Source organism: Vitis riparia, chromosome 6 (genome assembly GCF_004353265.1).
Source record: "Vitis riparia cultivar Riparia Gloire de Montpellier isolate 1030 chromosome 6, EGFV_Vit.rip_1.0, whole genome shotgun sequence".
NCBI classification, from domain to species: Eukaryota; Viridiplantae; Streptophyta; class Magnoliopsida; order Vitales; family Vitaceae; genus Vitis; species Vitis riparia.
This window is the reverse complement of record NC_048436.1, coordinates 6,296,751-6,314,211: the sequence shown is the minus strand read 5'-3', so window position 1 is coordinate 6,314,211 and position 17,461 is coordinate 6,296,751. Positions and strand designations below refer to the sequence as shown.

The 17,461-nt window shown below is 37.6% G+C and overlaps 1 protein-coding gene across 1 annotated transcript in view; it reads left to right on the top strand.

The window, feature by feature from the left end:
* Positions 1-17,461, top strand: part of LOC117916308 (proteasome adapter and scaffold protein ECM29) — a 117,506-nt gene that overhangs the window by 79,061 nt on the left and 20,984 nt on the right. Inside the window, exons 19-24 of the mRNA XM_034832264.1 lie at positions 50-219; positions 345-695; positions 1,387-1,554; positions 1,655-1,948; positions 2,226-2,402; positions 15,448-15,711. Coding sequence (XP_034688155.1) covers positions 50-219; positions 345-695; positions 1,387-1,554; positions 1,655-1,948; positions 2,226-2,402; positions 15,448-15,711 — 1,424 coding nt within the window. The remainder of the gene's footprint in view (positions 1-49; positions 220-344; positions 696-1,386; positions 1,555-1,654; positions 1,949-2,225; positions 2,403-15,447; positions 15,712-17,461) is intronic.

The window sequence follows — 17,461 nt, the reverse complement described above, 5'->3', positions numbered from 1 at the left end:
TGATTTTGCACTAAGAATAATGAATTGCAGTACATTGTGTACAATGCAGTTTCCATTTTGACCGTTTTACAAGCGAAGTTGAGGAAGCTACTCTCTGGTGATGATCCTAAAGCAGTACAGAAAATTGTAATCTCTCTAGGGCATATCTGCTTTAAGGAAACATCACCATCACATCTAAATATTGCCTTAGATCTGATTTTCAGTCTTTCCCGATCAAAGGTGACTATGCCATTTCCTTTTCATTAATTTTTAGTAGAGAAACTTTTGCAAGACACTTTCTCCAGGTTTAAATGATACATATGAATGGAAGGGCCTCTCATATCTGTAGTTTTGGAGTTGTTCAGGTTGAAGATACCCTGTTTGCTGCTGGGGAGGCTTTATCCTTTTTGTGGGGCAGTGTTCCTGTGACAGCTGATATTATTCTCAAAACTAACTATACATCACTTTCGATGACTTCAGACTTTCTTACAAGAGATGTATCATCATCTCTATCAAGTTATAGCTCTAATGAAGAAACTGAAGCCAATGAAAATTGTCGTGTTATGGTTAGAGATGCAATTACTAGAAAGCTTTTTGATGTCCTTTTGTACAGTAGCAGAAAAGATGAGCGCTGTGCCGGAACTGTCTGGCTACTATCACTAACAATGTATTGTGGCCATCATCCAACCATCCAAAAGATGCTTCCAGAAATCCAGGTTTGTCCTTCATGCTAGTATAGTCACAAGGCAAAAACTCTGCCAATTGTTTCACACACATAGAAACACACACAGACATAAAGAAGCAACAGCGGAAGCAAAAAAGATGGGATGTGTGGATTTAGAAGATTTTAGATATTTTGAAAGGAATGGTTGTTCTCTCATTGGATTCTTAAGTTCACGAACAAGGTAGCAGATCAGTCGGGCTGAGAAAGGAGTATTGTTATGGGAGGCATTTCAGGAACTTTCTTCTGCTTTAGTGTTTATATAAGTCTCTGGTGTATTGCTAGTATTCTTAGTATTATAGTGTCCTATTTTGTCTCTTTGCTTATAAATCTTTTCTTACACTTGGCTTGTAAGGGTGCTCTTGCTTCATGCATCTCCCCTTTTTTTCCTTTTATGGTTAATGAAATATTTGTTCTTCTTGGGAAAAAAAAAGACATTAATGTATTTTCTATGATGGTAATTTTCATGATAAGTATTTCCATGGTTTCCTGGAATCAGTCGTGAGGTCATGGTACTCATTAAATTATTCCAAAAGTTCCATGAACTGCATATATATGTGAGATTCGGAGGTTCTTCATAGATTTCCTGATGTTACCAATGTTTTTAGTCCTAGTTAGTACATAGCGCAAGCATTATGAATAAGAGAATTAAGTTATGTTTGTTCCTTTCTTTCCCATGAGTGCAGGAAGCTTTTTCACACCTTTTTGGTGAACAGAATGAACTTACACAAGAGCTAGCATCCCAAGGCATCAGTATTGTTTATGAACTTGGTGATGCATCAATGAAGAGTAATTTAGTAAATGCACTCGTTGGCACCCTGACTGGTTCAGGGAAGAGAAAAAGAGCAATCAAGGTGTTTTCTCTTTCTAAAAATGCATCCTACTTTTTGTTTAACTTTTATTTCCACTTTGCTTTCTCTTCTGTGAAGAAATTTCAGGGTTTTTGTTGTGCAGCTGGTAGAGGACTCTGAAGTCTTCCAAGATGGGGCTATTGGTGAAAGTCTCGGTGGAGGGAAACTGAACACTTATAAGGAGCTCTGTAGCTTAGCCAATGAGATGGGGCAGCCAGACTTAATTTATAAATTCATGGATCTGGCTAATTATCAGGCTTCTCTAAATTCCAAGAGGGGTGCTGCTTTTGGGTTTTCTAAGATTGCCAAACAAGCAGGGGATGCTCTTCAGCCACATTTACGTCTATTGGTTCCAAGACTTATTCGTTACCAGTACGATCCCGATAAAAATGTGCAGGTTGATATCCATGAAAGCTTTGAACTATAAAAATATTCATGAGGCTCTTCAAACACAAAATCTTTCCAACTTTCATATAAATCTGATTAACTGAAGGGAGGTTTTGATAAGCCATTCTGAATTGTGTATGCCACCACAGATACTGTTAAGCCTTTTTCTTTTCTATTTTGTTTGAATACTTTGACAAATTATGGAAAGTGTATTTATCCATCATTGATTTTTTAGCATATTTAACACTGCCTTTGCTCATCGCTGTTGGTTAATGCTGTATCTGTAGGATGCCATGGCCCACATCTGGAAGTCACTAGTGGCAGACTCAAAGAAAACCATTGATGAATACTTGGACCTTATTATTAGTGATTTATTGACACAATGCGGATCCAGGCTCTGGCATTCCCGCGAGGCTTCCTGCCTTGCCCTTGCAGATATTATCCAAGGACGCAAATTCAACCAGGTTTGAAGCAATTGCAAATTGTATCTTGTAATTTCATCTGTCCATATTTTTGTAAATTAATTGTTATTATTTGTTAGTAAACTGGAAAATGCAATGCATAAATCCTAACCTTCAGTTCTTTTAACAGTGGTGAGCCAACATTTCCAACTTTGTTGAAGCACCATTCAGCAGTACAACTCAATTTCAGTTTCCCTTTACTCATGTCATACAATTCATCAATATGTATTTTTAGACATGTAGTTATTCAGAGATCTTTTACGCTTGTAGTCCTTTATTTCATAGCTTTGGTCACCACAACTTACTTGAACTACCATGCTTTGATTGATTCTATTACTGGAAAATGCAAGGGATAGTTCATCATAGTGGTTTGCAGTTCTTAAGATGTTGTTGTTGATTATAATTTTGTTGAATTAGGCTTTGAAAATCAATGAGGGTAGGGCTAAACCTTTTATGACATTCAATATCACACCCTAGGGCCTATTCTAAAAACTATTGTTTGTGTGACCTACCCCTGAGCATAAGAGTGGCATTCTCTCCCCTAAAATGATAGTCTTGTGACTTGAACCCATGACCCTTGGCTTTGATATCAATTCTTAGATTGGGCTTTGACTATCTTATCTGAAAGCCAATTGGAGTCTAGTGAGGGTAGGCTAGGGGCAGCAGTGATCGATTCCTTTATGACACTTGACATCACACCCACAAGCCTGTTCTAAGAGTCATTGTTTGAGTGACCCATCCTTAGGCTTAAAAGCAACTTTGTTGCACCCTAACAATAATGTGTGATGTGTAGTGTGCAGTTGGAAGGAAGAGTTCTTTTCCTCTTTATGTTGTGCCCTTTAGTTTTTAGTTGATGGCAGCACCCTTTTCTCCTTGCTGGTATGGATAGGGTAGTCCCTTGGTAGACCAGCTCCATAATGGAAATTCATGTCTCAGCTTTCTGGAGGGATGAGAGTGGAAAGGTTTATGGTTTGACTACACTAATTATGTTCAAGGTGCTTCAGGGGCACATAGATCAAGGAGCATTTTTAGGGGCAGAGCCTCAAGTGGGTTATAGAATAGGATGATACCATGATCATTTACTTGTTTTTTCATTTCAGTGTCCAAAAAGTTTGATGATGTCCCTGGTGCCCTTAGCCAACTAGATTTCAATTGCTCTTATGGTGATAGCTATGCAAAGGATATTGAAATAGAGCCCCCTCTGGTAAGAAAAATTAATCAGCTCCAGCAGATGCTATTTGGGAAACCTGTTCATCAGTTGGTGTAAGAATTGGAAGGGATTATGGGGGCAGAATCACTTTTACCCTCTCCATGCCTACTAGATTCAGATATACAATTTAAGGGAATTTTTAGATGTGTAGTGGAGGAAGATGGATATGGTTACTTCTTCATTGAGAGAGATTCGTAGCCTCTTAGAGATATGGGTATCTGATGAAGGAAATCTAGTACCTTCTCACTCTGGAGGTGAAAACTTAGTGGCTTTCCAAGAGAGAGCAGCATTGGAGCAGACCTCCCCGAGAAATCTTACTTTTGAGGATTTAAAAGGAGATATTGAACCTACTTAGCTCCCATCTTTCTTCCTTGTTGAGTAGTCGGCGACATCTCATTTTCCCTTTTGTAGTGGGGTGTGGGTTCTGGATGATTCTTTGTGTATTATGGCTCAATTTTTCTGCTGATTTCCTGTGTAAGAAGGATGCTGCATTCATCATCCTTATTTGTGATTCCTTTATCCTTCCCTAATATTTTCATTAACTAAAACAAAACTATTTAATGTTTAATTACAGACTATACTGATAAATTTCAAGAAATTTGAAAAACTTCTGCCAAGACCTTCTCAGAGGCTAGAATATATTTTTCTCTTAACAAAAGAAAAAAAAATACAAAATGTTAGAAAAGCTGTTTTTTTTTTCCAAAATCAATCATGTTTTGTTAGCAGAAACAATAAACTAAACCACAGGATCTTTTCTTTTCCATACAGCAAAGCTTCTGCTGAAGTATTATCAAGGAACACCATTCTTTTGGCAACCCTTTTGTAGAAAAGGGAAAAAAAATGTCGTATATTAATTAAGGAAGGGAAACATGCTTCCTTTTATAGAAAAGCTACAACAAATCAAACTAAATCTACAACTATACACCCAAATTTCTAAGAACAAAATAAATTTAAAATATACAAATTATCCCTAAAAAATAGGTAACAACCATATTAGAAAAATTCTGATATGATTGAGATTCTCAACACTCCCCCTCAAGCTGGCTTGAAGATGTCATTCATGGCCAGCCAGCTTGCTTACTAAATCATCAAATTGCTTATTTGGCAATCCCTTAGTGAGTATATTTGCAACTTGTTCAACTGTAGGTATATAGGGCATAACAATCAGTCCATTTTCCAGTTTTTCCTTGATAAAATGTTTATCAACCTTGACATGTTTAGTTCTATCATGGAGTACTGGATTATGTGCAATGGCAATGACAGCTTTATTATCACAAAAGACTTTCATAGGTAAAGGGCTAGCAGCCTTAAGTTCTTCAAGTAATTGTTTAATCCACAAAACTTCACAAATGTCATGGGCTACGACTCTAAACTCAGCTTCAACACTACTTCTAGCCACAACATTCTGTTTTTTACTTCGCCAAGCCACAAGATTGCCTCTAACAAAAGTACAATACCCTAAAGTTGATCTCCTATCAATTACACTTCCTGCCTAATTTGCATCAGTAAACACATCCACTTGGAGATGTCCTTGGTTCTCATATAGAAGTCCTTTTCCTAGAGTCCCCTTTAAGTACCTTAAAATTATGTACACTACATCAAAGTGTCCCTGATTTGGTGAATGCATGAATTGACTCACCATGCTTACAACAAAAGCAATATCAGGATGAGTATGAGAGAGATAAATAAGTCTCCCAACTAGGCGTTGATATTTCTCTTTCTCAATCACCTCTACTAAACTTGTTGGTTGGAGTTTCAAATTCGGTTCTATAGGAGTTTTTGTAGCCTTACATCCAAGTATACCCGTTTTACTTAATAAGTCAAGCATATATTTTCTTTGAGAGAAATGAAAATACCTTTCTTGGATCTAGCAAACTCCATACCAAGAAAGTATCTCAGGGAATCCAAATCTTTATCTTAAATTCACAAGTTAAAGTTTTCTTCAATATCTCCAGTTCTAAACTGTTATCACCAGTTAGAATAATGTCATCCACATAAACTAGCAACACAACAATCTTTCCTTCTCTTAAGTGTTTAAAAAACATTGTATGGTCAGCTTGACATTGAATATATCCTTGAAGCTTGATGTCTTTTCCAAATCTCTCAAACCAAACCCTAGGAGACTACTTAAGACCATACAAGGACTTTAATCTGCAAACCTTTTTTTTTTCTAGCTTTTCTTTGAAACCTGGTGGTAAATCCATAAACACTTCTTCCTCCAAATCGCCATTTAAGAAAGCATTTTTCACATCTAATTGGTGTAAAGGTCAATTAAAATGTACTGCAAGACAAAGTAAAATCCAAATGGAATTGATCTTTGCAACAGGTGCAAAGGTCTCTTGGTAGTCAATTCCATAGGTTTGTGTGAAACCTTTGGTAACCAACCTTGCTTTATATCTTTCAATCCTACCATCGGGCTTACACTTGATTGTGAAAACCCACTTGCATCCCACTGTCTTCTTCTCCTTAGGTATCTCAACAATTTTCCACGTTCTATTTTTCAAAAGAGCATTCATTTCTTCTTGAACTGCTGATCTCCACTTCGAGTGTCCTAGTACTTCCTATATAGTTCTAGGAATGAATAAGTAAGAGATATTTGAAATGAAAACTCTATATTTCCTGAGAGTCTTTGATAAGACAAATATTTGGCAATGGGATATTTGGTACAATTCTCAACTCCTTTTCAGATTGCAATAGGGATATCAAGATCAGAAATAGGTAAAGGAGTGGAGTCCATAGGAAGATTATCTGGATTTTGAGAACTAGGAGTTGATGATTGACCATGCTCAAGATTGACTTGATTATTCTCAATATTAGAATTAAACCTACACCTGGTATAAACACGGAGCTTAGTGGACATAGGTTGTAGAGTTTCTCCCCCTGTTTGTGATGCAATTTTATTTGGCATAGATAAATCAGTATTTCCCCCTTTTTCACTAATTAAAACATTTGTTTTTTGATTTATTTTAGGAAGAAAAATACTAGGTTTTGGTTGTTCTTGTTGCCAAAACCGATCTTCATTAGAGCTCTCTCCCTGAAGAGTAGTTTTGTTATAAAATGGAATATTTTTAATAAAGTTGACATCCATACTAGCATGAATTTTCCTAGTGGTAGGATTAAAACACTTGTACCCTTTTTTATTAGGAGCGTAACCTATAAAAATACATTTTTTGGTTCTTGGATCAAATTTGGATCGAAGATGAGTTGGCACATGGACGAACACTGTGCAGCCAAAAAATTTTAAGGGTAAATCTGAGGTGAGGCGTGTGTTTGGAAAAGTATTCTTAAGAGTTTGTAAAGGTGTTGCACAGTTTAGAACCCTTGTAGGCATTGTATTAATCAAATAACAACTCGTTAAAATTGCATCCCCCCAAAGGTGTGTAGGAACATTCATATGAAACATAAGAGCTCTACCTACTTCAAGTAAATGTTTGTTTTTACGTTCTATAATTCCATTTTGTTGAGGAGTGTCCCTACAAGTTGATTGATGTAAAATACCTTTCTCTAACAAAAAGTCACCTAAACAATCATTATAAAATTTTGTTCCATTGTCACTCCGAAGAATACTTATTTTGGTTTGAAATTGGTTTTCAACCATAGAATAAAAATCCTAAAAGAGTTTTGCAACCTCAGACTTAGAGTTCATTAGATAAAGCCATCATAGGCGTGTGTGATCATCAATAAACGTCACAAACCATTTTTTATCAGTTAAAGTAGTAATCCTAGAAGGACCCCAAACATCAGTATGTATCATATAAAAAGGCTTTGAGACACAATACAATTTTATTTTATAAGAATTGCGATGGATTTTGGCCAAAAAACAAGTTTCACAATCAAAAGAAGTACAATCGAATCCTTTAAATAAACCTGGAAACAAATGTTTTAAATAGAAAAAACTAGGATGTCCTAATCTGTTATGCCATAGCATTATTTGATCATGCACAGGGATTGAACAAACACTATCAATAAAACCCTGAGTTTGTTTATTCTCAAACTAGTTGTCATCAAAATAGTAGAGATTGTCTATCAATCTAGCACTGCCAATCATCATCCCCGAGTTCAAATCCTAGAATTCACAAAGAAAGGCACAAAAAACATGACAATTAGAATCCTTAGATAAACGACTTATGGATAAGAGATTACAAGAGAGTTTTGGGACATGTAAAACGGATTGTAAAACAATCTTATCAGACAAACAAATAGAGCCTTGCCCAGCAATAGAAGATATGCTTCCATTTGTAATACGTACTTTTTTTATTTCCAGAACAGGGTGTATAAGAAATAAACAAATGAGATAAATTAGTCATGTGGTCAGAGGCACCTGAATCTATGATCCAAGGTGAAGATAATGAAAGAGAATCTGCACACAAAAGACTACCTGATTGAGCTAGAGATGCTATAAGAGTACCAAGAGTCAGCGAAGTAGGTTTTAGCGGCTGTAGCAATTGGTCTAATTGTTCTTTGCTCAATGAGGGTGTCTCAGCAACATGTGCTTTAGCAAGGAAACAATTAGAGTCACTTTGCTTATTAGTCTTCCATTCAATGGGCTTCCAATCAGTTGGCTTCCCATGTAATTTCCAACAAGTTTCATGAGTGTGGCATGGTTTATTGCAATGATCACACCAAACTCTTGGCTTGTCATCCGAACGACGTTGGTTATTAGGATTGCCAGAAGTCGTTGCTGTAGTGCCCAATAAGGTTGAGTTTTCCACAGGTCCAAAGAGCTTCTTCCCAAGCATAACATTCCTCCGGCTTTCCTCACAACGCACTTCAGAGAACACTTCACCTAGAGAAGGGAGAGGTTGCCAACCAATGATTATACCCCGAACTTCATCAAACTCGACATTAAGCCCAATTAAAAATTTGAATATCTGTGAACTTTCTACCATCTTCTTAAAATAGTTACAATCATCCGTAATTTTCCATTCATAGTCATTGAATAAGTCAAGATCCTACCATAAACCCTTAAGCACATTAAAATATTTGGTAATTGAATTCTCACCTTGACAAATATCGCCCAGTTTGAGTTGTAACTCATAGATTTGGGACTGATTCCCAAGGTTTGAATGCATCTGAATAATGTCCCAAAGAGCTTTTGTAGTAGGATAACACATAATTCAAGCTAATCTCGTCCTCAATGGAATTTACCATGTCATGATCATGAAGTTCTCTACATCCCAAGCGGCATAGCTAGGGTCCGTCTTCGTTGCTTCTTTGGTGTCACCAATCAAATAACCAATTTTGCCTCGACCCCTAATGTACATCCGAATAGATTGTGATCATCTAAGAAATTGTTCTCATTAAGGCAAATTGTAGTGATCTGGACAGAGTGGCAATGAGAATTAGATGTGGGTAATTTTGAGAAATTGGAACCAATAGTGATGGAAGGAGTAGATTCAAAATTTTCTGACATGGTAAAGAAATAGCAATAAAAATGAAAAGGGAAAAATAACAGAACTAGAAAAAATGAGAGGAAAAAGAAAGAGAATAGCTAATTAACTTGGCTCTGATACCATGTAGAAAAGGGAAAAAAAATGTCATATATTAATTAAATAAGGGAGCGAAACATGCTCCCTTTTTTAGAAAAGCTACAACAAATCAAACTAAATCTACAACTGTACACCCAAATTTCTAGGAACAAAATAAATTTAAAATATACAACTTATCCATTAAAAACAGCAATAACTTATCCCTAAAAAATAGGTAATAACCAGATCAGAAAAATTCTGATATGATTGAGATTCTCAACACCTTTACTGGGTCTACCTTAAAACCACTTTAAATTTCAGAAGTTCCCATTGCTTGATTGTGTAAAGCACCAAAGTACATGCTTGTACCTAAAGAACCAATGTGATAGGTATCTAATGGAGAAATATTATTGAATTTCAAGAATTACAAAAAAAAAAAAAAAAAAAAAACCAAACTGATACTAAGATAGCTATTCGAGAGGCTATCACTCTCCCACTAGATTCACTAAACAACCAGCCCTAACTAATTCCATCTTTTTCCTATTTAAGCTATTCCAATCTGTACCAAGATTGTTACCCAACCTATACTAATTGGTAGCACACTTCTTTTCCCTTTTCTGGCATACACATAACATATAGGAGGCCTATCATTACCCCCCTCAATGTGAGAGACCTTGTCCTCAAGGTGGAAATTAGGAAAACGCTCCTTAATTGTGTCGGTTGATTCCCATGAAGCTTCAAACCGAGGAAGTTCTTTCCACTGGATAAGTACTTCAATAACAGGAGGATTGTTATTGGGAGACTGGCGAATATCTAAGACCTGATCAGACTCCACAAGCCACTCCAAATCATCAGCAAGAATAAGGGAAAGTGGCTGACATAAATCAGCTGAACCAAGAGCCTGCTTGAGCTGTGAAACATGAAACACTGGATGAATAGTTGTTGAAGAAGGAAACTCTAACTTGTACGCCATTGAACTAATTTGTTGCACCACCTTGTAAGGGCCAAAATACTGTAGGGAGAGCTTCTCATTGGGTCGCTTAGCAAGGGAACAAAGATGGTAAGGATGAAGTTTGAGATAGACAAAATCCCCAACTTCAAATTGAACTGCACGACGATGGGCATCTACAGATGACTTCATTTTGGATTGGGTACAGTAGAGATGGTCCTTCAGTTCATTTAAAATTAGATCATGCTCTTGCAATAACTGATCCACTGCCAAAACAAAGGTGGAATCCGATCCATAACGTAGCAATGGTGGGGGGGTCTCACCCGTAAACGGCTCGAAACAATGTCATATTAGTGGTGGAGTGGAATGTGGTATTATAACAATACTCCACCCACAGAAGCCATGTAGACTAACGTCCAGGCTTGTCATATAAAAAGCATTGAATGTATGTTTCCACACAACGATTGACTACTTACGTTTGTCCATCTATTTGGGGATGATATGCGGTACTATGATAGAGTGAAGTACCCTGCAACCGGAATAGCTCTGTCCAAAATCGACTAAGAAATACTTTGTCACAGTCACTAATAATGGAACGGGGAATTCCATGAAATTTGACAACATCACGAACAAAGACAATAGCCACCGTTTGAGCTGTGAAAAGATGCTTGAGCAGTGAGAAGTGAGCATATTTGCTCAATTGATTCACAACAACTAATATGGAGTTATAATTAGGAAGCCCCTCAATAAAGTCCATTGTCACATCATCCCATATTTTTTCTGAACAGGTAGTGGTTGTAGTAATCCAACAGGTGACAAAGTCAGGACCTTATTTTGTTGGCATACTAGACACTTTTCCACCAACTCTTTGATGTCATTCTTCATGACAACGCAAAAAAAATCCCGTGTGAGCTTTTGTAAGTCCTCAAGAACTCGAAATGACCTCCAACCGCGCTAGCATGGCCCTCTTGAAGAAGTGCCGGAATAAGGGGTGAGGCCTTAGGAAGAACTAAGCGCCCTTATAGAGAAGGCCATGGTCCAAAGAATACTGAGGATAAGCATTTGGATCGGCCAACAGCCTTTGCCGAATCTTAGCAAGGTGTGGGTCAGCTTCAACTTGTGAATTGATCAACGAAGTGTCTAAGCGATTGGAAACAATGAGGGCAACTAACTCCATAGAAATGGGGATGCGAGATAGGGCGTCAGTTGCTTTATTCTCCAATTCAGGCTGAAACTGAATTTCAAAATCGTACCCAAACAACTTTGCAACCCACTTTTGGTATGACTCATTCACCACTCTTTGCTCTAGTAGAAATTTCAAACTACTTTGATTCGTTCGCACAATAAAGTGGCAACCAAGCAAGTAGTGATGCCAATTCTGAACTACTAAGACAATAGCCATTAACTCTTTTTCATATATGGACTTTTGCCGCTCTCTTACTGAGAGGACTTGGCTAAAATAAGCCACTAGTCTTTGAGTTTGCATCAAAACGGCACCCAAACCATACCCCGAGGCATTAGTCTCCACAATGAAGAGCTGTCTAAAATCAGGCAAATTCAAAACAGGAATTGTTGTCATAGTTGTTTTCAATTTTTATAAGGCAGCCTCAGCCTCTTGGTTCCAATTAAAAGCATCCTTTTTGAGTTGTTGAGTGAGGGGCCAAGAAATAGTTCCATATCCCTTGACAAATCGACGGTAGTACCTAATCAAATTGAGAAATCCTTTCAATTCTTTAGGGATTTGGGTGTGGGCCACTCTACCATGGCTGAAATCTTGTAGGGGTCAACAACAACCCCCTTGGCAAAAACCAAATGACCCAAGTATTTGAGTTGCGGTTTAGCAAAGAGACACTTCTTCCCATTGGCGTGTAGCTAGTGGTTAGCCAGAATGGACAACACACTTTGCAAATGATCACAGTGCTCCTTCAAGTCCTTGTAAACCAATATGTCATTAAAAAATACAAGCGCGAATTTCCGAAGGTGTCGCCGAAATATACGGTTCATTAATGACTGGAAGGTCGTTGGTGCATTGGTTAGCCCAAAAGGCATCACCAAGAACTCGTAGTGACCTTCCTGGGTGCGAAATGCCATTTTGTGGATGTCTTGTTGTCGAACTCGAATCTGGTGGTAGCTCGATTTGAGGTCTAGTTTGGAAAAAATGGTTGCGCCATGAAGTTCGTCAAGTAACTCATCGATCATCATAATGGGGAACCAATCCGGAAATGTAACTTTGTTAAGAGCATGCTAATCTATACAAAACCTCCGTTCTCCATATTTTTTTTTCAATCAACAACACTGGACTAGAAAATGGACTTAAGCTAGGCCGAACAATTCCTGCCTCAAGCATCTGTTGCACCAATCTCTCTATTTCATTCTTTAGAATATGTGGATACCGGTAGGGATGGACGTTAATCGGAGATGCTCCCAGAATCAATTGAATGGCATGGTCAATATCACGACTTGGTGGTAACCCCGTCATCGGCCCAAAAACTCACTGATGTTGAGCTAACACTTTTTTGGCTATTTTCGGGACCTTATGTACTCCTTCACTCAATTCCGAAGTGGTGGAAGTCTGACAGAGTTCCACCCATACCCCTTGGCCATGGTGTTGCAATGCTCTAACCATTGCCTTAAGAGACACCTCAGTCTGACTAAGGCTCGGGTCTTCCTTTAACAATATCACTATCTTTCCCATTTTGATCTTCATTGTTAGCATCTTCCAATTTACTTTCACGTCTCCTAAAGTCCCCAACCAAGGCATTCCCAAAATTACATTAGTGTTGCCTAATTCAAGTGGAAGAAAATCTTCCACTACAGTGAGCCCCTACATCGAAATACAAACTCCCTTACAAATGCCCTTCCCTTTCACGGATATCCTAGTTCCCATCATCACCCCGTAACTGGTTGTTGTAGTTAATGGAAGTGCTAATCATTGAACCAAATGAAGGGATAAAAAATTGTGGGTAGCCCTACTATCCATAAGGATGATTACCTCTTTTGACCTAATTGTCCCTTTGATCTTCATAGTCCCCGGCGTAGTTAAACCAACCACAGAATTTAGAGATAATTCCATAGCGTCTTTCAACTCAATGAGTGAAGGTTCCATAGTTGCTCTCTCGTCAAATTGATTATCCTCCTCTCTCTCATCTTCGTGCACCAATAAAACCCTTAATTCTTTCTTACAGCAATGACCAAGTGAGAACTTCTCATCACACTTAAAACAGAGCCCCTTCTCTCTACGGGCTTGAAGCTCCGATTCCGTCAATCTCTTTATTGGAATCTCGCAGTGCTGGTTCATCATTTTCTCCCTAATAGCCACTGCCCTAGTCTGAAAATTTTCCCCAATCTTCCAATCACCTTGATTTGCAGATGACAACATTTTGGTGCTCTTTGGGTTCCTTGGTTCACGAGCCGCCCATAAGGTTAAATTCCTATTTTTGACCCGTTGGGCCATTTCCATCAAGTGGCCCAACCCAATATGGTTGCAGAAGACGTATCTCAACCCGAATCTCAGGAAGCAGCCCATTCACAAACATGCTTTCCATTACCTCCTCAGAAATCCCTTTCAAGGGAGCCATTAGAATCTCAAATTCCTGCCGGTACGCTGCCACTGTCCCCCATTGTCGCACTACAAGAAACTCCTCACAAAGGTTCCCTTCTTGAGTCGGACAAAAGCGAAGCAATAGCTGTCTCTTCAAATTTTCCCAACTCCCAAACACCTCTCTCGAATCAGTCCACTGGTACCAAGAGAGTGCGTCCCCATCAAGACTCATTGCGGCGGCGACTAATTTATCCTCCTCTTCCATGAGTCTATTCTTTGCGAAGTATCAATCGGCTCGAAAGACCCAACCATCCGGGTTTTCTCCCGTAAATACGGGCATCTCCAAACGCCATCCACCATGCCATTCCCCGTTTCCGCCTCGCCTCGTCTCATCCGTTGCTATCCAAACCCCACTGGTTTCCCCAACTCTAGGGATCCATTTTGCATGGTCTTCTCGTTGAGCAGCAGCCACCGTGACCCGCCTTGATGACAATGCAGCCACTGCCTTCTGTGTCTCTTCCAGCAACTGCAGAACTCACATTATGTTCTGGGCAAGGTCCGTCACTATCCTTTCCATTCCCGATAAGCGCTGCATCTCCTCTCTGATATCTCCAACTTCCTTCTCTAGAGAATCCACCCAGCCATCATTCTTTTTCTGAGCCATTTGGATCGATGCTCTGATACCAAATTGATAGGTATCTAATGGAGAAATATTATTGAATTTCAAGAATTACAAGAAAAATGACCAAACTGATACTAAGATAGCTATTTGAGAGGTTATCACTCTCCCACCAGATTCACAGAACAACCAGCCCAAACTAATTCCATCTTTTTCCTATTTAAGCTATTCCAGTCTGTACCAAGATTGTTACCCAGCCTATACTAAGACTATTACAACAAACTACCTGTTGGCAGTACACTTCTCTTCCCTTTTCTGGCATACACATAACGTATAGGAGGCCTATCACAATGTTTTTAATCATATGCAATATGTATAAATATGTTTTCTTCAACAGTTATATAGGTAAGAAAAACCTTTAATAGTTTAGTGTACCTTACATACTTTACGGTTAGATAATGAACATATTTCTATGATTTGAGTTATTATTGTAAAGTCAAAGTACTACAAGAAGCAAATAAGAAATCTGAAAGCTGGAATTAGGATTCTAAATAATTCATTCTCGTTGATTTGATTGAATTACAACCTATTTATACAAGTTGTACAGTAAGGGGAAAATGGGAAATAGGCTAAGGAAATAAAAATAAATTCCTACAATTACTCTTAACTTTCCTATCTTGCTATAAATATACAGATCTGATTTGATTTTCTATTCAAATTCCATGATTTTAGTCCATAATCAAATCAGAAGAAATATTCCATGCTTTCCAATAGTATCTATAGAAATTTGCATTATAAGAAACCTTGCATATCCTTATATTCTGTCTTAACATATCATATATGGCCATTGTTCCCCACTAACATGTCTGATTTTACAGGAATTCTCTATACAATAGTCTAAGTTTTGAGTGTGTTGATATTCTTTTTTTCCCTCATATTTCTTGAATTTTATTTTTTTAATTTGAATATTTTCCATGATTTTCCACATTTACTGAGATACTAGAATTGATTTTTATTCTTTTTTTCCTCTCCTCCTCTCCATCCCCACCCCACCCCACCACAACCCCCCCCCCCCCTCTTCTTTCAATTTTGGTACACTTTCTTCTTATTTTTCGAATGTATGATTTAATACATTTTCTTCTAAACAGTCAGCTCAAGGATTATTATCACTCATATCAGTTTCTCTGAAGTATCTTTACAGTGTGATCAGATTAGCAGTTTCATATCACTCATATGGTTTAGGTGTATTCCTGTTATATAGGTTGGAAAGAACTTGAAAGAAATATGGATAGCTGCATTTCGTGCTATGGATGACATAAAGGAGACTGTCCGAAATTCTGGGGACAAGTTATGCCGTGCTGTAGCTTCACTCACAACAAGGCTATGTGACGTCTCACTTACTGGAACATCAGATGCGAAACAAGCAATGGATATTGTTCTGCCATTTCTGCTAGCTGAAGGCATAATGAGTAAAGTTAACAATATCAGTAAGGCATCTATTGCCATAGTCATGAAGCTTGCAAAGGTTAATTCTACTTTACAATGCTATATACTGGTTTTGAGTCTTTTGACAAATAATATCTGGCTTCCAATAATATTGTTCTGGTTTCTAATAGAACAGAGAAAACATTATTTGGCTGACTATATTTAAGGCTTTTTGGAATAAAATAAAATAGTTGTGGTTTCAATGTTACAGATTTCCTGAATTTAATTAATTGAGCCATGTGACAGTAAAAAGTTAAATTGTGTAACCTTTTAAAGGATGAAACATTTAAAAAAAAGTTTAATTGTGTAATATATTCTCTAGTTGATTGGTTTCATCTATGCATGATATAGTCATAGTTTTAAAAGACGAGAACATAAAGCCTTTTGTCCTTCTGTTGCACCATGCACAAGCTTTGAAGCATAAGGTATAAAAGTCTTAGTGCCACCCCCTTTTTTTCCCATTGATCAATTAAGTTTTAAAAAATATTTAATTGATGAAAATTTTTACGATTTCAAAGCTAAATGCCACAAAGAAAACTCATATTCAATTACTGATCGATATTGGATTATATATATTTTGCGTACAAGTAATAGATCTTGAGCATTGAAATGAACATATAATGAGAGCCCCATACTGCAAAATGTGAGCCTTTTGTCACAGTCTTATATAATTTTTAAACACCCATATGACAGACGACTTCATGTCTTCTTGAGTTGCTACGTCAGCTTGTCCCAACCAAATGCTAGACAATGCCCTGGCGTGTGAAAGCTAATAAAGAGCAAGCAAGAGAATACTTGGAAACAAGAAATCTACAAGTGTATTACCAAAGGAAGCTTTATAAAATGTTAGATCTTAAATGCCTAAGCACTCTCAACTCCAAGGTACTTTGGCCAAATGAGGCCTCCACCTATTTGTAGGCATCTATAGAGAATGCTAGAACCTTGAGGTCTCTTGAGACCCTCCAAAACCTTCAACACTAGCCCTAATACAGTACTATGCCGTTCTCAATAAAATTCTAAAGTATTCTAGATACTCCCAGTCTCTACATAGTCCCATAGTCTTCCACACTGTTATGGAGTCTCCGACTCAATGCTTGAGAGATCCACACATCTTTTGAGAATTGCACACTTCTGGGAAAGCTACTAGAGCATTTTCAGTGTTCTCCTGAAAGCTTAAGTAAAGGTTCTGAGCGGTCTTATTTGCAATTTCTTGAGCAGATTGTGACTGTCTCTAAAACCTTTTGGCCCCATCATCTTTTGTGCAAAGCAAGACTAGTAGGTTGTTAAGCCTCAAAGTTCTGCAAAGTGTACGTCTCAAAAGCCTTTTGTAACCATGATTTTACTAGATTTTAAGGCTTATGGGTTCCATTATAAATGCCAAGGATGTTTGTAACATATGGGAACTCATTGTTTCTTGTAATAGAAGTCTTAACAAATATTTCTGAAGGTAGAAAGAATTGAATTGAATTCTATTTTGATCCACCAGGTTACAGAGCTTAATATACACACCTACCCTCCTAGAGTAAAATGGAAATAAATTATACAAGGGAAGTGTTACAAAGACGATCCATACAATTACTCTAGACTGTTGACCTATTCTAAAATATATACAATCATTAATTGATTCTAATTTAAATTAATTAGACTTAAAATAGAAACTAGAATCAGGAAATCAGCCACATTTTCTGACAATTTCTTTAGCAATACACACAAAACTCATGGTTTCTTTCAGAAATATGCACACAAAACAATGATTAAAAATGCTGAACAAAATGATCCTATCATTTCTG